At 45.7% G+C, this 19,147-nt stretch overlaps 1 protein-coding gene across 4 annotated transcripts in view; it reads right to left on the bottom strand.

Annotated features, from left to right (window-relative positions):
• Positions 1 to 3,253: 3,253 nt before the first annotated feature.
• The window catches only part of LOC110533974 (sodium/calcium exchanger 1), a 56,948-nt gene continuing 41,054 nt past the window's right edge, over positions 3,254 to 19,147 (bottom strand). For all 4 annotated transcript variants that reach the window (XM_036990386.1, XM_036990385.1, XM_036990384.1 and 1 more), the window contains 5 exons: positions 7,773 to 7,879; positions 7,080 to 7,201; positions 6,274 to 6,373; positions 5,756 to 6,028; positions 3,254 to 5,610 (listed from right to left, as the gene is read on the bottom strand). In XM_036990386.1, coding sequence (XP_036846281.1) covers positions 5,231 to 5,610; positions 5,756 to 6,028; positions 6,274 to 6,373; positions 7,080 to 7,201; positions 7,773 to 7,879 — 982 coding nt within the window. In that variant the 3' untranslated portion in view covers positions 3,254 to 5,230. The remainder of the gene's footprint in view (positions 5,611 to 5,755; positions 6,029 to 6,273; positions 6,374 to 7,079; positions 7,202 to 7,772; positions 7,880 to 19,147) is intronic.

Raw genomic sequence — 19,147 nt, forward strand, 5'->3', positions numbered from 1 at the left:
GATGTTAAACGAGCATTCAGACAACCCTTCCTGGTTGAACTTCCACAAACTACATGACAATTACTGAACGTTTCAGTTGAGTCGACCACTTGGTGTTGAATATGTATTTATGTCAAATAGTATTTCATAAAACCAAGGCCAGATTATCGCAGCATTGCTGAAAAGACAAACCGGACAGCCAAATATAGCAATATCAACTGAGAGAGTTCAGGGCATAGCACCATACTAATATAATACAGAGCACGACACAAACAGTGCATCTCTCAAAAGACTCTTTACATAGGAAGTTGCACTTCATCATAAAAATAAATATGCCATTATATCATACAGTTGTTGTGCTGCTAAACTTTCCTCATGGGGGCTCTATCATGACTCTATCCTAGGGCATCCGCCCCTGGGTTCAGTCTCTCCTACTCTATTCCTGAGTTCTTGCTCTCTCTCTGGGTTCAGGCTCTCCAAGTCCATTCTTGAGCTCCCTCTTTCTCTTTCTGGGTTCAGGCTCTCCCAGTCTATTCCTGAGCTCTCGTTCTCTCACGCGCTCTCTCCCTCGCTCTCTGTGTTCAGGCTCTCCGAGTCTATTCATGAGCTCTCTCTCTCTCTCAAGCTCTCGTTCCCTCGCTCTCTCTCGCTCTCTCTCTGCGTTCAGGCTCTCCGAGTCTATTCCTGAGCTCTCTCTCTCATGCTCTCGCTCTCGCTCTCTCTCGCTCTCTTTCTTTCTCTCTCTGCGTTCAGGCTCTCAGAGTCTATTCCTGAGCTCTATCTCACACTCTCTCTCACTCTCTCTCTGTGTTCAGACTCTCCGAGTCTATTCCGGAGCTCTCTCTCTGCGTTCAGGCTCTCCGAGTCTATTCCTGAGCTCTCTCTCTCACGCTCTCGCTCTCTCTAGTTCTCTCTCTGCATTCAGGCTCCCCGAGTCTATTTCTGAGCTCTCTCTCTCTCACCCTCTCGCTCTCTCGCTCTCTCTCTGCGTTCAGGCTCTCCAAGTCTATTCCTGGGGTCCCTCTCTCTGCATTCCAACAATATGACATTCCTAATCAAAAATGAAGAGATAGCTATTTTGGTTTGAATAAGAACTGCTTCACAATAGCTAATTTACTCTATATGCTGTGAGTCAGAGTGAGAGAGAGACGAGGAGAATGACCTTAAATGGAAATTACAACCAACACGCCCACCTCACTGCACTGACATCAGACAACGCAATGACAGAAAGACAATGACTCTTTGAGAGGTCGCCTAGCAACAAGAAGTACTAAAAATACATGCAGAGGTGCGCACTTTATATTGCCTGTATTTGCTACAAGTATATGAATAAATGTATTATACACACTTTGAAATATAAGCACATAAACTTTTGTTGTTGCCTAGTGACCAGAGAAATCCTTTTGAAGCTCCAGAGCAGGAAACCTCCCTCCCAGGGGTGCCCCATACCTGAGGGAACCAATAGGCTACTCATGTCTCTGTATGACAAATATCCTTTTCCTACAGTATTCCTGGTGATGTCCCAAAACAAATCTGATTAAAGACAATATCAGCAACATGAATATGAAGGATGCACTGTGACGTTGTGTTTTTCTGTGATTTATGTGTCGTATCCAATAGACCGTAATGAATAATATATGCATTGCTGTGCTAGCTAGTAGTCGATTGATTGTTCCTATCGACTATACATTCTCTTGAAATTTAATTGTGATTTTTACCCTCCTGTGCTGTGCTTGGTGTCAAACCAACTCTTGATACTGAAAACTGTCTGGAATAACAATTGAGCTGTGACATTTGACATCCGGCTGCAGCGGGCCCAGCATCTAAATGACTGAAATGCATTGCTACTCTCATAGATAAGAGCGAGATCATTAAATAGCATTCCACTGATGAGACACCATAGTAACCAGCATCGAATGGGTAATAGGGGAAAGACCAACTGATAAAGAGGGGATTGGAGGGAAGAGGGAATCGTGCCAGGTGCTGCAGGGTACACAGGTGCCATGGTTTCACTCCAACAGAGTCACAGTTGCCCAAATTGAGGCGTTCTGTGGCTTAATTAGCATAACCTTGACTTTGGTCGTGGCCTCCAGGATCTTATTTGAGAGACACAGGCATTCAGTCGAGGCAGATTTACTATCCCCACAGTTGATTTCAGTTACACGCTGCCAGAGTTGGGGACTTGCGTCTCAGACTTGAGTTACACCTAAGGCGCAAAAATACAGATTTGTGACTTGAGTCGGACTATGACTTCAGAGCTGACTCCGATTTGTGACTTGACTCAGACTATGACTTCAGAGCTGACTCAGATTTGTGACTTGAGTCAGACTATGACTTCAGAGCTGACTCCGATTTGTGCTTGAAAACTCTGAGACTGTTTTAAAATGTGTTCTAATACTGTTCAGTGAATGAAATCCAAAGACCAGCTAAGGTTAGCTAACTACATGTAACTAATCAACTGCAGGAATTCTTGTAGATTTTTTTCCTGCAGGATTCCTGTAAGATTTCTGTAGGATTCCTGTAAGATTTCTGTAGGATTCCTGTAGAATGCTCACTCTACTTGAAGCTGATGTCGCAGCACAAGGATCTACATTAAAGAAAAGTGGTTAACGTCAAAGACATCCCTCCTTGTTACAGACCTGGAAAACGTCTTGTCTGTGGGGAAACGGGGACTCCACTGAGATGGTTAGAGTACAAGGTTTAATTCCCTGCTTGTGGTGTGTAATCCAATGGGATGCCTAACCACAACAAGCGACGTGAAAACTTCCTGAAGCATATGTTCCAGGTTGATCAGAGCAGATGGAGGAGGGTGAGGAAATGAGGGCGCAGAGACTACGCTTAATGATTATGTTGTGTAAGAAAAGTTATTTATGGACTCTCTTATGGTGAATAAAAAGTGAACAGTGGAAGATTTCAGAGCTGATTCATGCGCAGAGATGGGTCAGGTGTGGCATACTCTTTGAACCCTTTGAAGAACCCTGTTTGGTTGCAGGTAGAACCCGTTTGGGTTCCATGTGTCCATGTGTTTTTCTAAGATTGTACAGTAACTGGGTTGTTGAACCTACTCAATCAGTCATACAGTGGTACCCAGTCAAGCACATTTTTTTACACTGCCAAATGCAGTTCAAATTCAACAAAACAATGTTTACCTTCCTGATTCAAACACACGTTTCTCTCTGCAGGGGACTGCATTTTTGACGTGTCCTGTAAGCTCAACCACCAGTTATGATTGAAAAGGGATCCGAGTCCCGATTAAGGAATAAACCAAACTCAATTTTGATAAATGATAAATAAACAACTTTTATTTCCATTGATCATACATTTAGCGTGCATATGAATCCAAATAAAAGCAGCAATGATCATGTAACTAGGAACACATCTAGAAATGAAAAGAATGGATCGGAGGATCCTAGATTTCAAACATGAGGTCTACACACGGTCCTTATGCAAATTATAGGAAGGTTTGGCAATCATTTGTTTGTTTGGTCTTTTTTTTTCATAACAGTACAGTATTGTCATAGTTATTTTGTTACCATTTTCAAACCTGTATATTGGAATGTGTGTGCTATGTTCAGGAAATAAACAAACGCTTTAGGCTTTAGAAACGCTGTTTCTACTCCTATGCAGGGCTTTGACATGGAGCAGAAATATGTTCAAAGCCTGAACGGGACGGAGACTAAGAAAACATTTTGGGGAGAGGATTCCTGGGAACATAACTCAGAAGTGTAGACATTTCATCATTGAAATCCATACCCCCTTGAGTAAACATTTTTTGATGGTATAAAGGCATGCCTTCCATCAAACTCTGAAGACAAGAAGTACAAATACCTTGAATTATCCACATCAACACGCTCACACACTCATACAAAACCTTAGGAAAAAAATTTGCTTCAACATGGTCCCAAATGTATACTTCAAAGCACACTTTTCAAGAAGCAGGAAAACTCTGGCAGGTCTTGTCTCACATTGATTAGTGTCCTGTAAAAAAAAAAGGCTATTGGAAGAAGTCCTCACAAGACTAAGAGGTTGTCCCCAGACAGAGTCTTGGTCAGGGAACCAGGCAGTGATACTCATATTTTACTGTGCTTAGCTTGGAATCACATCTAGACTTTCACTCATGATGATAGCCATATTAAAATGTTACATACAATACTTCCAAATGTTTCTATCATTCAATTCTTCACTCAATACATGCAAAAAAACACACTCACAATCTCACTCTCCCAGATGTACACAACTAGCAGGAGTATTATCTTTTACATGATATACAATAAATAGTTTGAGATAATAAATATGAACATTAATCTTATTAACAAACAGCAACAGCTTGGTTCAACTGATCTCCATTTCCTGAATGGCATCTGACATTATTTTTTGCTCTCAGTGGCTACTAATTCTAATGCAGTACCATACAAACTGTTGTTCTTCCACTTCACAACCCCCATCACAAGTTCGCTTTTCAGACCGTGTTCCAAGATAATATATGGCAATGTTTTATCTACAAACACTTCGATTTTTCAAACATCTTTACTATCTTGGCATCATTTCCCCCCAAAAAATCCACAAGACAACCACATGACGTTGTTGAAAAATAAGAGAGAGGGTTAGGATGGGGGTGGGGGAAGTAGTCAATGTTCAGGGCAGAGGCTGAGAATCTTCATGGGAATGATTGTGCTTGGTGGGCATCAGGGGTTCGAGAGTTGGCCAACCAGGAACCAACGTTAAGACACGGGGAGAGGGAAGATCTGATCCGGCTCTGATCTCTGAGTCAGTGTGCGTCATCTCCAAGACATTCAGACTGATTTACTAGGGCCGTACTCTATCTGAATGCAGAGATGCAGGAGAGAGGCAGTGGGGCTGAAATAGCTAAGGGTTCAGGATAGGCTATAAACAAAACGGGAGCATACTCAGAAGAGTCAAGGGTCATTTTTTCCCCCTCATTTGTGCAGACAGCCTGGTTAGACAAAGCTACGCCTCAAGGCATGAGTCCTCCCAAGATATACATCAAGTCATTAGCTGGTCCCAGTATGCTTCCAACAGAATGACTAAGGCTGCCATCCACGTCATTCTAAATGGGATAGAAGTCTTCAGAGTCAAGTAACCACTGTAGCAATAATAATAACAATAGAAATACTTCATAACACTCAGAAAAGTACACAGAAATGAGCGGGATAGACATGTAAACAATTGGAGACAAGCTTTCTCCTTCAATCTCTCTCTGTCTCTCTCTCTCTGTCTCTCTCTCTGTCTCTCAGAAGCCTGGCACGTGGCAGTAGGCCTCCAGGGAGGCCAGCATGATGTAGAGGAGCCAGAGGGAGAAGAAGAAGAGGGAGGTGAGGAGTTTCGCGGTCCGCGGGCCCCCCAGTTCGCCCCCTGCCACCCCGGCCCGGCGGCGGTACATCAGCACCAGGACGCACACGAACGCCATGATTGTGAACAGGGTGACGGAGAAGGCCAGCGAGCCTGGCTGCACAAGGAACTTCTTGCCCTTGGTCTTCCAGTAGACGGCCGCGATGGTCCACGCCACACCGATGCCCAGGAACACATTCACTGCATTACTGCCTGTTACATTGCCGATGGAGGCGTCAGCGTACTGGTCTTGGATGGCCGCCACTTTACTGGCAAAGGTGTCTGAGAGAACATGCAGGAAGCAGAAATAGCTGGTTAGAAAACAGTTAGTGATTCTGGCACGGTTTAAAATTGGGACAACGGAGACAGATACAGCCCAGAGAAAGTCTGACAGAGAGAGACTACACAGAGATAGACAGGCGCCCACCTGGAACGGAAGTACCCAGGGCCACAAATACTACGGCAGTGACAGAGTCCTTGAGCCCCACTGTGCAGCCAAAATGAGAGGCCAGGTCCCCAGTCACAGCCGTCAGAACACCAATCAGGGAGATGGACACAAAGAAGCAGGCCCAGCCGTTCCAGTACTCTGTGGGCGGGACAAAGGCGAACAGAACCTTCCAGAACACTGTGAGGAAGTGCATGATGTAGTCGAAACAGGACGGCAGGCGCTCCTCCCCACTCTCCTCCTCATCATCATCACCTGGGAGAGAGAAAGAGATAGGTGTTTACACCGTTTCAAAATCCATGATCCTTTTGTTGCTTCAACTTGTATCTATAAATTCTCGAACAGCAACTTGCATGTCTGTGACTTCATTACTGCTCCTAAAGTAGAATGTGACTTCTCTGCCCTGAACAACACACCTCTGACTCTCCATTAATGCAAGAGCATGCAGCTTTAATGAGTCAGCCCCAGAGATGGTAGGAGTGAAGGAGAGAGGCACTCACCTGCACTGACAGTGACAGCATTGACAAACTGCTCTCTCCAGCTACTGCTGCCCACCACCAGAGCAAGGTTAGTCTTCTTGATCAGCTTATCCACTGTGTTCTACACACACACACAAACAGACACACACACACATGAACAAACACACACACACACATGAACAAACACACAAACACACACACACACACACACACACACCAACAAACACACACACACACCAACAAACACACACACACATGAACAAACACACAAACACACACACACACACCAACAAACACACACACACACCAACAAACACACAAGAATACATGCACAAACAAACAAAAAAGCAAGAAAATAACGACAATCAGATTTCAGCTATCGTAAAATAGAGTTATCAATTCATAGAATGGATAGAGAAGTGTTGTATGGGGTGGATGAGGTCAGGGTTGGTCTAATGTTAATGCTGTGTGCAATGTCATCTTGCCCTGTTTGTTTACTACATTTGTTTGTTTAGTAATCTTTAACAGAGGGCAAGGACGCATCTGTTGGTTTCAGTGCAGATGACCTGACTGGCCTTTCTGTCCCCACTGTCTCCCCTTGGGAGGCGGGAGTGGGGGCTCGACAGGAGTAATGAGACAGTGATCTCTAACTGGCAGAAGACATGCTTTTAATAAATAGTATGCTGCTGAGACGGGATGGGACGGGACGGGGGGGGGACGACGGGGGGGGGGGGGGGGGGGGGGGGGGGGGGGGGGGCAGATGAGGACAGAGGGGAACAGAGTAGAAAGGACGCATACGTATGTGGGTGTTTGTTTTTGTGGGTTACCTTGAACTCGTAGGACTCCTCGATCACCACCTCCAGCTTGGTGTGTTCTCCTAGGCTGGGACAGCCCATCTTGGACACCTCTTCCTCATCAGTTCCTGCTGGCTTGTTGTCATTGGAGTCGCCTGTGAAAGCAAAGGAACAATTCAATATCAACCTATTGATATATAATATGTACCGGTATACAAAAATGCTATGTAATTGACTTATCAAATGAATGCTCTGAGAATAAATAGTATACCGATGCATCGATACACAGAGTTCCGTGAGGGGGGGGGGGGGGGGGGGGGGGGTAAAACATTTTTTCTCGTGGGTATCACGTTGCAGGACAAAGGCACTGAGAACATTAAATGAGTGTGTGTGTGTAAATATATATTTTTGTGTGTTACTGAGGCTTTCATCTGTATAGAAAACGTTAAAAATATAATGTTTGAAAGTAAGAAAGCAACATAACTATATTTGGAATAAAAAAAATTACTGGTTAAGGATGTCATGTGTTGTGATTCTATGTGCCACAACCGTATCACTTACAACACGGAACTGCCGAGGTCAAATAAAACCTACAGCACTTCCACAACAACCATTCTATCCTTTATATACAGCCGGTGTGTTTTTCCAATGACTGATCGTGTGAAACAGACCATTTGCAACTGACAGAGATAACACAGGGCTGCTCCTTTTTTGCTCTGCACTGACCGTGTTTCCGTCCAATCTCCAGCAGCACAGGCTCCCCCAGCTGGATGATGAAGGTCTTGTTCTTCTCATACTCCTCATCATCAATGACCTTCACCTCCAACAGCTTCCTGCAGACGGGGACAGACAGAGAAAAGCATGTTGGGTAAGAACCAGATAGCTCTTTTTCGAAGGAGAAAAATATGGGAACAGAGAAGGGGGAAGGGACAGAGGTGAGGAAGGGACAGAGGTGAGGAAGGGACAGAGGTGAGGAAGGGCAGAGAAACAGATAAGGGGTGACGAATAGCAGCGTGGAGCGATGGAGAGAAAACAGCTTGCCATCCTGTTTTTTTTCTCCTTCCTTTGACTGGAGGAGAAAGTGAGAGTGATAGAAAGAGGAGAGCAGGGTGGGCTGCACAGATGTCCAGGATGCTGGTAATTAGGGTTCATTAATAATGAAGAAAGCCACTAAGGCAGACAGGGACAGAGACACTGCTGGGAACAAACAATTAAGCAGTTAAGCCATTCACATTATGGCCACGATGCACAAACACACACACACACCACCCCTAATTTTCCTCCAACCTTTACCACTAGCTACCGTTTAAACTCACGTGTTCTCAGCCTTATCGCGTAAATGTAATTCACTATCGTCCTTTCTATCTCGCCCTCCAACCCAGACCCGTTGCTTAAGCCCTCACAAGAGTTCACCTTAACTACATTTAATAAGAAATCTTCTGTATTGATTGGCACAGTATTTATCACATGATTTCCCCCCCCACCCCTCCACCCCTCACTGCTCTCTCTCTCTCTCCCTATCTCTCTGTTTTCTTGATTAGATTCCAGTGACCCAAAAAGCCTGTCGGTGTGGTGACTCATATCAGTGTAAATGTGTCTAATGCAGCCTTGTCGCTCACTGGACTATTCCCATGGGTGGCTGAGCTCTGAGCTCCTCTCCCTCTGCATGCCAGCCAAACACTTCAGAGCCAAGCTGATAGTGGTGGACAGCTATCAGAGAGGCCTATCAGCCCATGTTAAGACTGCAGGGCTGGCTCCAGCAGATGGGCCAAGCCACACAGCGTAGAGATAAGAATAGACCTGGATCCATTGTGATCCTAGGCCCAGCAGAACTCGGGTACACACAAAGGAGAGCAGAGGTCCCGGGTGACAACTCCTCCTGTCGACACAGTCCACACACAGACTGACGGGCCCTCCCAGAAGACCGGTAGAGGTGCAGGACAGCCTGATGGAGACGGATGAGCGAGCAGGAAAACTGAATTTGTGCAGTATTAAGCATATTAAGTGTATTAAGCACAAAGTGTATTAACACTACGGCCTTCAGGTATTGAATGGCGCTGTTATTCACTGGAGCAAAAACTCTTAACAAGCACGTGAGCAAAGACACACGCACACTGTAAATAGGTAAATAAACAGGTAAATATAAATATATATAGGTAATGAACCACTCCACACGCATGCAACTTGACTTACTCCCCTGAGTACACTGCAACAGCACGCTCGCAGTGAGCAGATAATAAACGTCGAGGTGAATTCTAACACAGATAGTAGCCTAGGCTAGACTGTGTGAAAAAGTACAGCTAGGCCTCCCGGGTGGCGCAGTGGTTAAGGGGCTCTGTGCCATCAGAGTCCCTGGGTTCGCGCCCAGGCTCTGTCGTAACCGGCCGCGACCGGGAGGTCTGTGGGGCGACGCACAATTGGCCTAGCGTCGTCTGGGTTAGGGAGGGCTTGGTCAGTAGGGGTGTCCTTGTCTCATCGCGCACCAGCGACTCCTGTGGCAGGCTGGGTGCAGTGCGCGCTAACCAAGGTTATCAGGTGCACGGTGTAGCCTCTGACACATTGGTGCGGCTGGCTTCCGGGTTGGATGCGCCCTGTGTTAAGAAGCAGTGCGGCTGGTTGGGTTGTGTATCGGAGGACGCATGACATTCGACCTTCGTCTCTCCCAAGCCCATACGGGAGTTGTAGTGATGAGACAAGATAGTAGCTACTACAACAATTGGATACCATGAAATTGGGGAGAAAAAAGGGGTAAAATGTTTTTTTAAAAATCTTACATTTTTTTTAAAAAGTACAGCTACAGATTGAATTCTGTTTTTTTTTTTTTTTTTTCATCAGAGCCACTGTTTGTTTTTATAAAACTTCAATTACATTTGTGGTGATTTAGAGTTTGGCCTCTTTCCGGTTACGCCTGCGATAAATCAACCAATTAGAGAACAAACTCTCCCGTTGCATTTGATTGCAGCCATCACGACTGAATTAGTTACAAGATCCTGTTCTGAATAAATAGAATTGCACCACTCCGAATATTAAATGGCAATTCCACAGAAACAGAATTACGCTTTGACTCAGCGTCTTCGTGTTAAAATGTATGCCAAACAAAAACCACGGCCTTAAAAGTCGAACAAAACATACAAATCAAGGCATACGTTTAACAATTTCCACTGAAAAATTGACAAAAATGAATTTAACTGTGCAGAATGCAAACTTTGGTAACGTAATAGCGGTAAAATCTCCCTCAGGTTTTTATGCAATAACGTAAAAACTGGGGTGTCAGCTATGACATGGCACCTTGAGTTTGAGTTACATCATGGGTCCCAGATCTGTACTACACAAAAAATGCATAACTATGGATATGAATGTCATTTCACAAGTTTGGACATCACAGTACAGCACATCAGAGCACAGTAGAGAAGAGTAAAGTAGAGTATACTCTACTCTATTGTACTAACCTCTACCTTTCTGTACTGCACTCTATGGTACAGTATTGTATTGTACTGTGCTATCCAAATGTGAATCATACATCTATGTCAGGTGGCGATTTGGTCCAGTCCGGCCCTTCAGTGGGCCTTAACATCAAGGCCAGGGTGGACTGAGCAAAGTTCAACTACTTCTCAACGTCCATGGACATCCCGTGTTGGCCGGTGCGCAGGGGGTGAGAATGCTGGTTAAAGTAAATGGAAAGAGAGGGGGATCATGGGTAGGTGTCAGAAAGAGCTGGGAGAGGTAATACTGGAGGGAGAGAGTAGAGAGAGAGGGGGATGGGTTTTCCAGACTCAGACTATTATAACACTTGGTTTGACCTTCAGACAACAGAAAGAGAGAAAAAAAACAGCTATGAGCTGAACATGAACATAACAGCCAGTGGAAGGGAGGACAGTAACAGGAGACACTATGAGCTGAACATAACAGTCAGTGGAAGAGAGGACAGTAACAGGAGACACTATAAGCTGAACATAACAGTCAGTGGAAGAGAGGACAGTAACAGGAGACACTATGAGCTGAACATAACAGTATGTCAGTGGAAGAGAGGACAGTAGCAGGAGACACTATGAGCTGAACATAACAGTATGTCAGTGGAAGAGAGGACAGTAGCAGGAGACACTATGAGCTGAACAAAACAGTCAGTGGAAGAGAGGACAGTAACAGGAGACACTATGAGCTGAACATAACAGTATGGCAGTGGAAGAGAGGACAGTAGCAGGAGACACTATGAGCTGAACATAACAGTCAGTGGAAGAGAGGACAGTAACAGGAGACACTATGAGCTGAACATAACAGTATGTCAGTAGAAGAGAGGACAGTAACAGGAGACACTATGAGCTGAACATAACAGTATGTCAGTGGAAGAGAGGACAGTAACAGGAGACACTATGAGCTGAACATAACAGTCAGTGGAAGGGAGGACAGTAACAGGAGACACTATGAGCTGAACATAACAGTATGCCAGTGGAAGAGAGGACAGTAACAGGAGACACTATGAGCTGAACATAACAGTCAGTGGAAGAGAGGACAGTAACAGGAGACACTATGAGCTGAACATAACAGTCAGTGGAAGAGAGGACAGTAGCAGGAGACACTATGAGCTGAACATAACAGTCAGTGGAAGGGAGGACAGTAGCAGGAGACACTATGAGCTGAACATAACAGCCAGTGGAAGAGAGGACAGTAGCAGGAGACACTATGAGCTGAACATAACAGTATGTCAGTGGAAGGGAGGACAGTAGCAGGAGACACTATGAGCTGAACATAACAGTCAGTGGAAGAGAGGACAGTAACAGGAGACACTATGAGCTGAACATAACAGTATGTCAGTGGACGGGAGGACAGTAGCAGGAGACATTATGAGCTGAACATAACAGTATGTCAGTGGAAGGGAGGACAGTAGCAGGAGACACTATGAGCTGAACATAACAGCCAGTGGAAGAGAGGACAGTAGCAGGAGACACTATGAGCTGAACATAACAGTCAGTGGAAGAGAGGACAGTAGCAGGAGACACTATGAGCTGAACATAACAGCCAGTGGAAGAGAGGACAGTAGCAGGAGACACTATGAGCTGAACATAACAGCCAGTGGAAGGGAGGACAGTAACAGGAGACACTATGAGCTGAACATAACAGTATGTCAGTGGACGGGAGGACAGTAGCAGGAGACATTATGAGCTGAACATAACAGTCAGTGGAAGGGAGGACAGTAACAGGAGACACTATGAGCTGAACATAACAGCCAGTGGAAGGGAGGACAGTAACAGGAGACACTATGAGCTGAACATAACAGTCAGTGGAAGAGAGGACAGTAACAGGAGACACTATGAGCTGAACATAACAGCCAGTGGAAGGGAGGACAGTAACAGGAGACACTATGAGCTGAACATAACAGTCAGTGGAAGAGAGGACAGTAGCAGGAGACACTATGAGCTGAACATAACAGCCAGTGGAAGAGAGGACAGTAGCAGGAGACACTATGAGCTGAACATAACAGCCAGTGGAAGGGAGGACAGTAACAGGAGACACTATGAGCTGAACATAACAGTATGTCAGTGGAAGGGAGGACAGTAGCAGGAGACATTATGAGCTGAACATAACAGTCAGTGGAAGGGAGGACAGTAACAGGAGACACTATGAGCTGAACATAACAGCCAGTGGAAGGGAGGACAGTAACAGGAGACACTATGAGCTGAACATAACAGTCAGTGGAAGAGAGGACAGTAACAGGAGACACTATGAGCTGAACATAACAGCCAGTGGAAGGGAGGACAGTAACAGGAGACACTATGAGCTGAACATAAAAGTCAGTGGAAGAGAGGACAGTAGCAGGAGACACTATGAGCTGAACGTAACAGTCAGTGGAAGAGAGGACAGTAACAGGAGACACTATGAGCTGAACGTAACAGTCAGTGGAAGAGAGGACAGTAACAGGAGACACTATGAGCTGAACATAACAGTCAGTGGAAGAGAGGACAGTAGCAGGAGACACTATGAGCTGAACATAACAGTCAGTGGAAGGGAGGACAGTAGCAGGAGACACTATGAGCTGAACATAACAGTTTGTCAGTGGAAGAGAGGACAGTAGCAGGAGACACTATGAGCTGAACATAACAGTCAGTAGAAGAGAGGACAGTAGCAGGAGACACTATGAGCTGAACATAACAGTCAGTGGAAGAGAGGACAGTAGCAGGAGACACTATGAGCTGAACATAACAGTCAGTAGAAGAGAGGACAGTAACAGGAGACACTATGAGCTGAACATAACAGTCAGTGGAAGAGAGGACAGTAACAGGAGACACTATGAGCTGAACATAACAGTATGTCAGTGGAAGGGAGGACAGTAGCAGGAGACACTATGAGCTGAACATAACAGTCAGTGGAAGAGAGGACAGTAACAGGAGACACTATGAGCTGAACATAACAGTATGTCAGTGGAAGGGAGGACAGTAGCAGGAGACACTATGAGCTGAACATAACAGTCAGTGGAAGGGAGGACAGTAACAGGAGACACTATGAGCTGAACATAACAGTATGTCAGTGGAAGGGAGGACAGTAGCAGGAGACACTATGAGCTGAACATAACAGTCAGTGGAAGAGAGGACAGTAACAGGAGACACTATGAGCTGAACATAACAGTATGTCAGTGAAAGGGAGGACAGTAACAGGAGACACTATGAGCTGAACATAACAGTCAGTGGAAGAGAGGACAGTAGCAGGAGACACTATGAGCTGAACATAACAGTCAGTGAAAGGGCAGACAGTAACAGGAGACACTATGAGCTGAACATAACAGTATGCCAGTGGAAGAGAGGACAGTAACAGGAGACACTATGAGCTGAACATAACAGTCAGTGGAAGAGAGGACAGTAGCAGGAGACACTATGAGCTGAACATAACAGTCAGTGGAAGAGAGGACAGTAACAGGAGACACTATGAGCTGAACATAACAGCCAGTGAAAGGGAGGACAGTAACAGGAGACACTATGAGCTGAACATAACAGTCAGTGGAAGAGAGGACAGTAGCAGGAGACACTATGAGCTGAACATAACAGCCAGTGGAAGGGAGGACAGTAGCAGGAGACACTATGAGCTGAACATAACAGCCAGTGGAAGAGAGGACAGTAGCAGGAGACACTATGAGCTGAACATAACAGCCAGTGAAAGGGCAGACAGTAACAGGAGACACTATGAGCTGAACATAACAGTATGCCAGTGGAAGAGAGGACAGTAACAGGAGACACTATGAGCTGAACATAACAGTCAGTGGAAGAGAGGACAGTAACAGGAGACACTATGAGCTGAACATAACAGTCAGTGGAAGAGAGGACAGTAACAGGAGACACTATGAGCTGAACATAACAGTCAGTGAAAGGGCAGACAGTAACAGGAGACACTATGAGCTGAACATAACAGTATGCCAGTGGAAGAGAGGACAGTAACAGGAGACACTATGAGCTGAACATAACAGTCAGTGGAAGAGAGGACAGTAGCAGGAGACACTATGAGCTGAACATAACAGTCAGTGAAAGGGCAGACAGTAACAGGAGACACTATGAGCTGAACATAACAGTATGCCAGTGGAAGAGAGGACAGTAACAGGAGACACTATGAGCTGAACATAACAGTCAGTGGAAGAGAGGACAGTAGCAGGAGACACTATGAGCTGAACATAACAGTCAGTGGAAGAGAGGACAGTAACAGGAGACACTATGAGCTGAACATAACAGCCAGTGGAAGAGAGGACAGTAACAGGAGACACTATGAGCTGAACATAACAGTCAGTGGAAGAGAGGACAGTAACAGGAGACACTATGAGCTGAACATAACAGTATGTCAGTAGAAGAGAGGACAGTAACAGGAGACACTATGAGCTGAACATAACAGTATGCCAGTGGAAGAGAGGACAGTAGCAGGAGACACTATGAGCTGAACATAACAGTATGCCAGTGGAAGAGAGGACAGTAACAGGAGACACTATGAGCTGAACATAACAGTCAGTGGAAGAGAGGACAGTAGCAGGAGACACTATGAGCTGAACATAACAGCCAGTGGAAGAGAGGACAGTAGCAGGAGACACTATGAGCTGAACATAACAGTCAGTGGAAGAGAGGACAGTAGCAGGAGACACTATGAGCTGAACATAACAGCCAGTGGAAGAGAGGACAGTAGCAGGAGACACTATGAGCTGAACATAACAGTCAGTGGAAGAGAGGACAGTAGCAGGAGACACTATGAGCTGAACATAACAGCCAGTGGAAGGGAGGACAGTAGCAGGAGACACTATGAGCTGAACATAACAGCCAGTGGAAGAGAGGACAGTAGCAGGAGACACTATGAGCTGAACATGAACATAACAGTCAGTGGAAGAGAGGACAGTAACAGGAGACACTATGAGCTGAACATAACAGTCAGTGGAAGAGAGGACAGTAGCAGGAGACACTATGAGCTGAACATAACAGTCAGTGGAAGGGAGGACAGTAGCAGGAGACACTATGAGCTGAACATAACAGTCAGTGGAAGGGAGGACAGTAGCAGGAGACACTATGAGCTGAACATAACAGTATGTCAGTGGAAGAGAGGACAGTAACAGGAGACACTATGAGCTGAACATAACAGCCAGTGGAAGAGAGGACAGTAGCAGGAGACACTATGAGCTGAACATAACAGTCAGTGGAAGGGAGGACAGTAACAGGAGACACTATGAGCTGAACATAACAGCCAGTGGAAGGGAGGACAGTAGCAGGAGACACTATGAGCTGAACATAACAGCCAGTGGAAGAGAGGACAGTAGCAGGAGACACTATGAGCTGAACATAACAGTCAGTGGAAGGGAGGACAGTAGCAGGAGACACTATGAGCTGAACATAACAGTCAGTGGAAGAGAGGACAGTAACAGGAGACACTATGAGCTGAACATAACAGTCAGTGGAAGGGAGGACAGTAACAGGAGACACTATGAGCTGAACATAACAGTCAGTGGAAGAGAGGACAGTAACAGGAGACACTATGAGCTGAACATAACAGTCAGTGGAAGAGAGGACAGTAGCAGGAGACACTATGAGCTGAACATAACAGTATGTCAGTGAAAGGGAGGACAGTAACAGGAGACACTATGAGCTGAACATAACAGTCAGTGGAAGAGAGGACAGTAGCAGGAGACACTATGAGCTGAACATAACAGCCAGTGGAAGGGAGGACAGTAGCAGGAGACACTATGAGCTGAACATAACAGCCAGTGGAAGAGAGGACAGTAGCAGGAGACACTATGAGCTGAACATAACAGCCAGTGAAAGGGCAGACAGTAACAGGAGACACTATGAGCTGAACATAACAGTATGCCAGTGGAAGAGAGGACAGTAACAGGAGACACTATGAGCTGAACATAACAGTCAGTGGAAGAGAGGACAGTAACAGGAGACACTATGAGCTGAACATAACAGTCAGTGGAAGAGAGGACAGTAACAGGAGACACTATGAGCTGAACATAACAGTCAGTGAAAGGGCAGACAGTAACAGGAGACACTATGAGCTGAACATAACAGTATGCCAGTGGAAGAGAGGACAGTAACAGGAGACACTATGAGCTGAACATAACAGTCAGTGGAAGAGAGGACAGTAGCAGGAGACACTATGAGCTGAACATAACAGTCAGTGAAAGGGCAGACAGTAACAGGAGACACTATGAGCTGAACATAACAGTATGCCAGTGGAAGAGAGGACAGTAACAGGAGACACTATGAGCTGAACATAACAGTCAGTGGAAGAGAGGACAGTAGCAGGAGACACTATGAGCTGAACATAACAGTCAGTGGAAGAGAGGACAGTAACAGGAGACACTATGAGCTGAACATAACAGTCAGTGGAAGAGAGGACAGTAACAGGAGACACTATGAGCTGAACATAACAGTATGTCAGTAGAAGAGAGGACAGTAACAGGAGACACTATGAGCTGAACATAACAGTATGCCAGTGGAAGAGAGGACAGTAGCAGGAGACACTATGAGCTGAACATAACAGTATGCCAGTGGAAGAGAGGACAGTAACAGGAGACACTATGAGCTGAACATAACAGTCAGTGGAAGAGAGGACAGTAGCAGGAGACACTATGAGCTGAACATAACAGCCAGTGGAAGAGAGGACAGTAGCAGGAGACACTATGAGCTGAACATAACAGTCAGTGGAAGAGAGGACAGTAGCAGGAGACACTATGAGCTGAACATAACAGCCAGTGGAAGAGAGGACAGTAGCAGGAGACACTATGAGCTGAACATAACAGTCAGTGGAAGAGAGGACAGTAGCAGGAGACACTATGAGCTGAACATAACAGTCAGTGGAAGGGAGGACAGTAACAGGAGACACTATGAGCTGAACATAACAGTCAGTGGAAGAGAGGACAGTAACAGGAGACACTATGAGCTGAACGTAACAGTCAGTGGAAGAGAGGACAGTAGCAGGAGACACTATGAGCTGAACATAACAGCCAGTGGAAGAGAGGACAGTAGCAGGAGACACTATGAGCTGAACATAACAGCCAGTGGAAGAGAGGACAGTAGCAGGAGACACTATGAGCTGAACATGAACATAACAGTCAGTGGAAGAGAGGACAGTAACAGGAGACACTATGAGCTGAACATAACAGTCAGTGGAAGAGAGGACAGTAGCAGGAGACACTATGAGCTGAACATAACAGTCAGTGGAAGGGAGGACAGTAGCAGGAGACACTATGAGCTGAACATAACAGTCAGTGGAAGGGAGGACAGTAGCAGGAGACACTATGAGCTGAACATAACAGTATGTCAGTGGAAGAGAGGACAGTAACAGGAGACACTATGAGCTGAACATAACAGCCAGTGGAAGAGAGGACAGTAACAGGAGACACTATGAGCTGAACATAACAGTATGCCAGTGGAAGAGAGGACAGTAACAGGAGACACTATGAGCTGAACATAACAGTCAGTGGAAGAGAGGACAGTAACAGGAGACACTATGAGCTGAACATAACAGCCAGTGGAAGAGAGGACAGTAGCAGGAGACACTATGACCTGAACATAACAGTATGTCAGTGGAAGAGAGGACAGTAACAGGAGACACTATGAGCTGAACATAACAGCCAGTGGAAGAGAGGACAGTAACAGGAGACACTATGAGCTGAACATAACAGTATGCCAGTGGAAGAGAGGACAGTAACAGGAGACACTATGAGCTGAACATAACAGTCAGTGGAAGAGAGGACAGTAACAGGAGACACTATGAGCTGAACATAACAGCCAGTGGAAGGGAGGACAGTAGCAGGAGACACTATGAGCTGAACATAACAGCCAGTGGAAGAGAGGACAGTAGCAGGAGACACTATGAGCTGAACATAACAGTCAGTGGAAGGGAGGACAGTAGCAGGAGACACTATGAGCTGAACATAACAGTCAGTGGAAGAGAGGACAGTAACAGGAGACACTATGAGCTGAACATAACAGTCAGTGGAAGGGAGGACAGTAACAGGAGACACTATGAGCTGAACATAACAGTATGTCAGTGGAAGAGAGGACAGTAGCAGGAGACACTATGAGCTGAACATAACAGTCAGTGGAAGGGAGGACAGTAGCAGGAGACACTATGAGCTGAACATAACAGTATACCAGTGGAAGGGAGGACAGTAGCAGGAGACACTATGAGCTGAACATAACAGTATGCCAGTGAAAGGGCAGACAGTAACAGGAGACACTATGAGCTGAACATAACAGTATGTCAGTGGAAGAGAGGACAGTAACAGGAGACACTATGAGCTGAACATAACAGTCAGTGGAAGAGAGGACAGTAACAGGAGACACTATGAGCTGAACATAACAGTATGCCAGTGGAAGAGAGGACAGTAGCAGGAGACACTATGAGCTGAACATAACAGTATGCCAGTGAAAGGGCAGACAGTAGCAGGAGACACTATGAGCTGAACATAACAGTCAGTGGAAGAGAGGACAGTAGCAGGAGACACTATGAGCTGAACATAACAGTCAGTGGAAGAGAGGACAGTAACAGGAGACACTATGAGCTGAACATAACAGTCAGTGGAAGAGAGGACAGTAGCAGGAGAAACTATGAGCTGAACATAACAGTATGCCAGT

The sequence above is a fragment of the Oncorhynchus mykiss genome, chromosome 10, assembly GCF_013265735.2.
Source record: "Oncorhynchus mykiss isolate Arlee chromosome 10, USDA_OmykA_1.1, whole genome shotgun sequence".
Classification (NCBI taxonomy): Eukaryota; Metazoa; Chordata; class Actinopteri; order Salmoniformes; family Salmonidae; genus Oncorhynchus; species Oncorhynchus mykiss.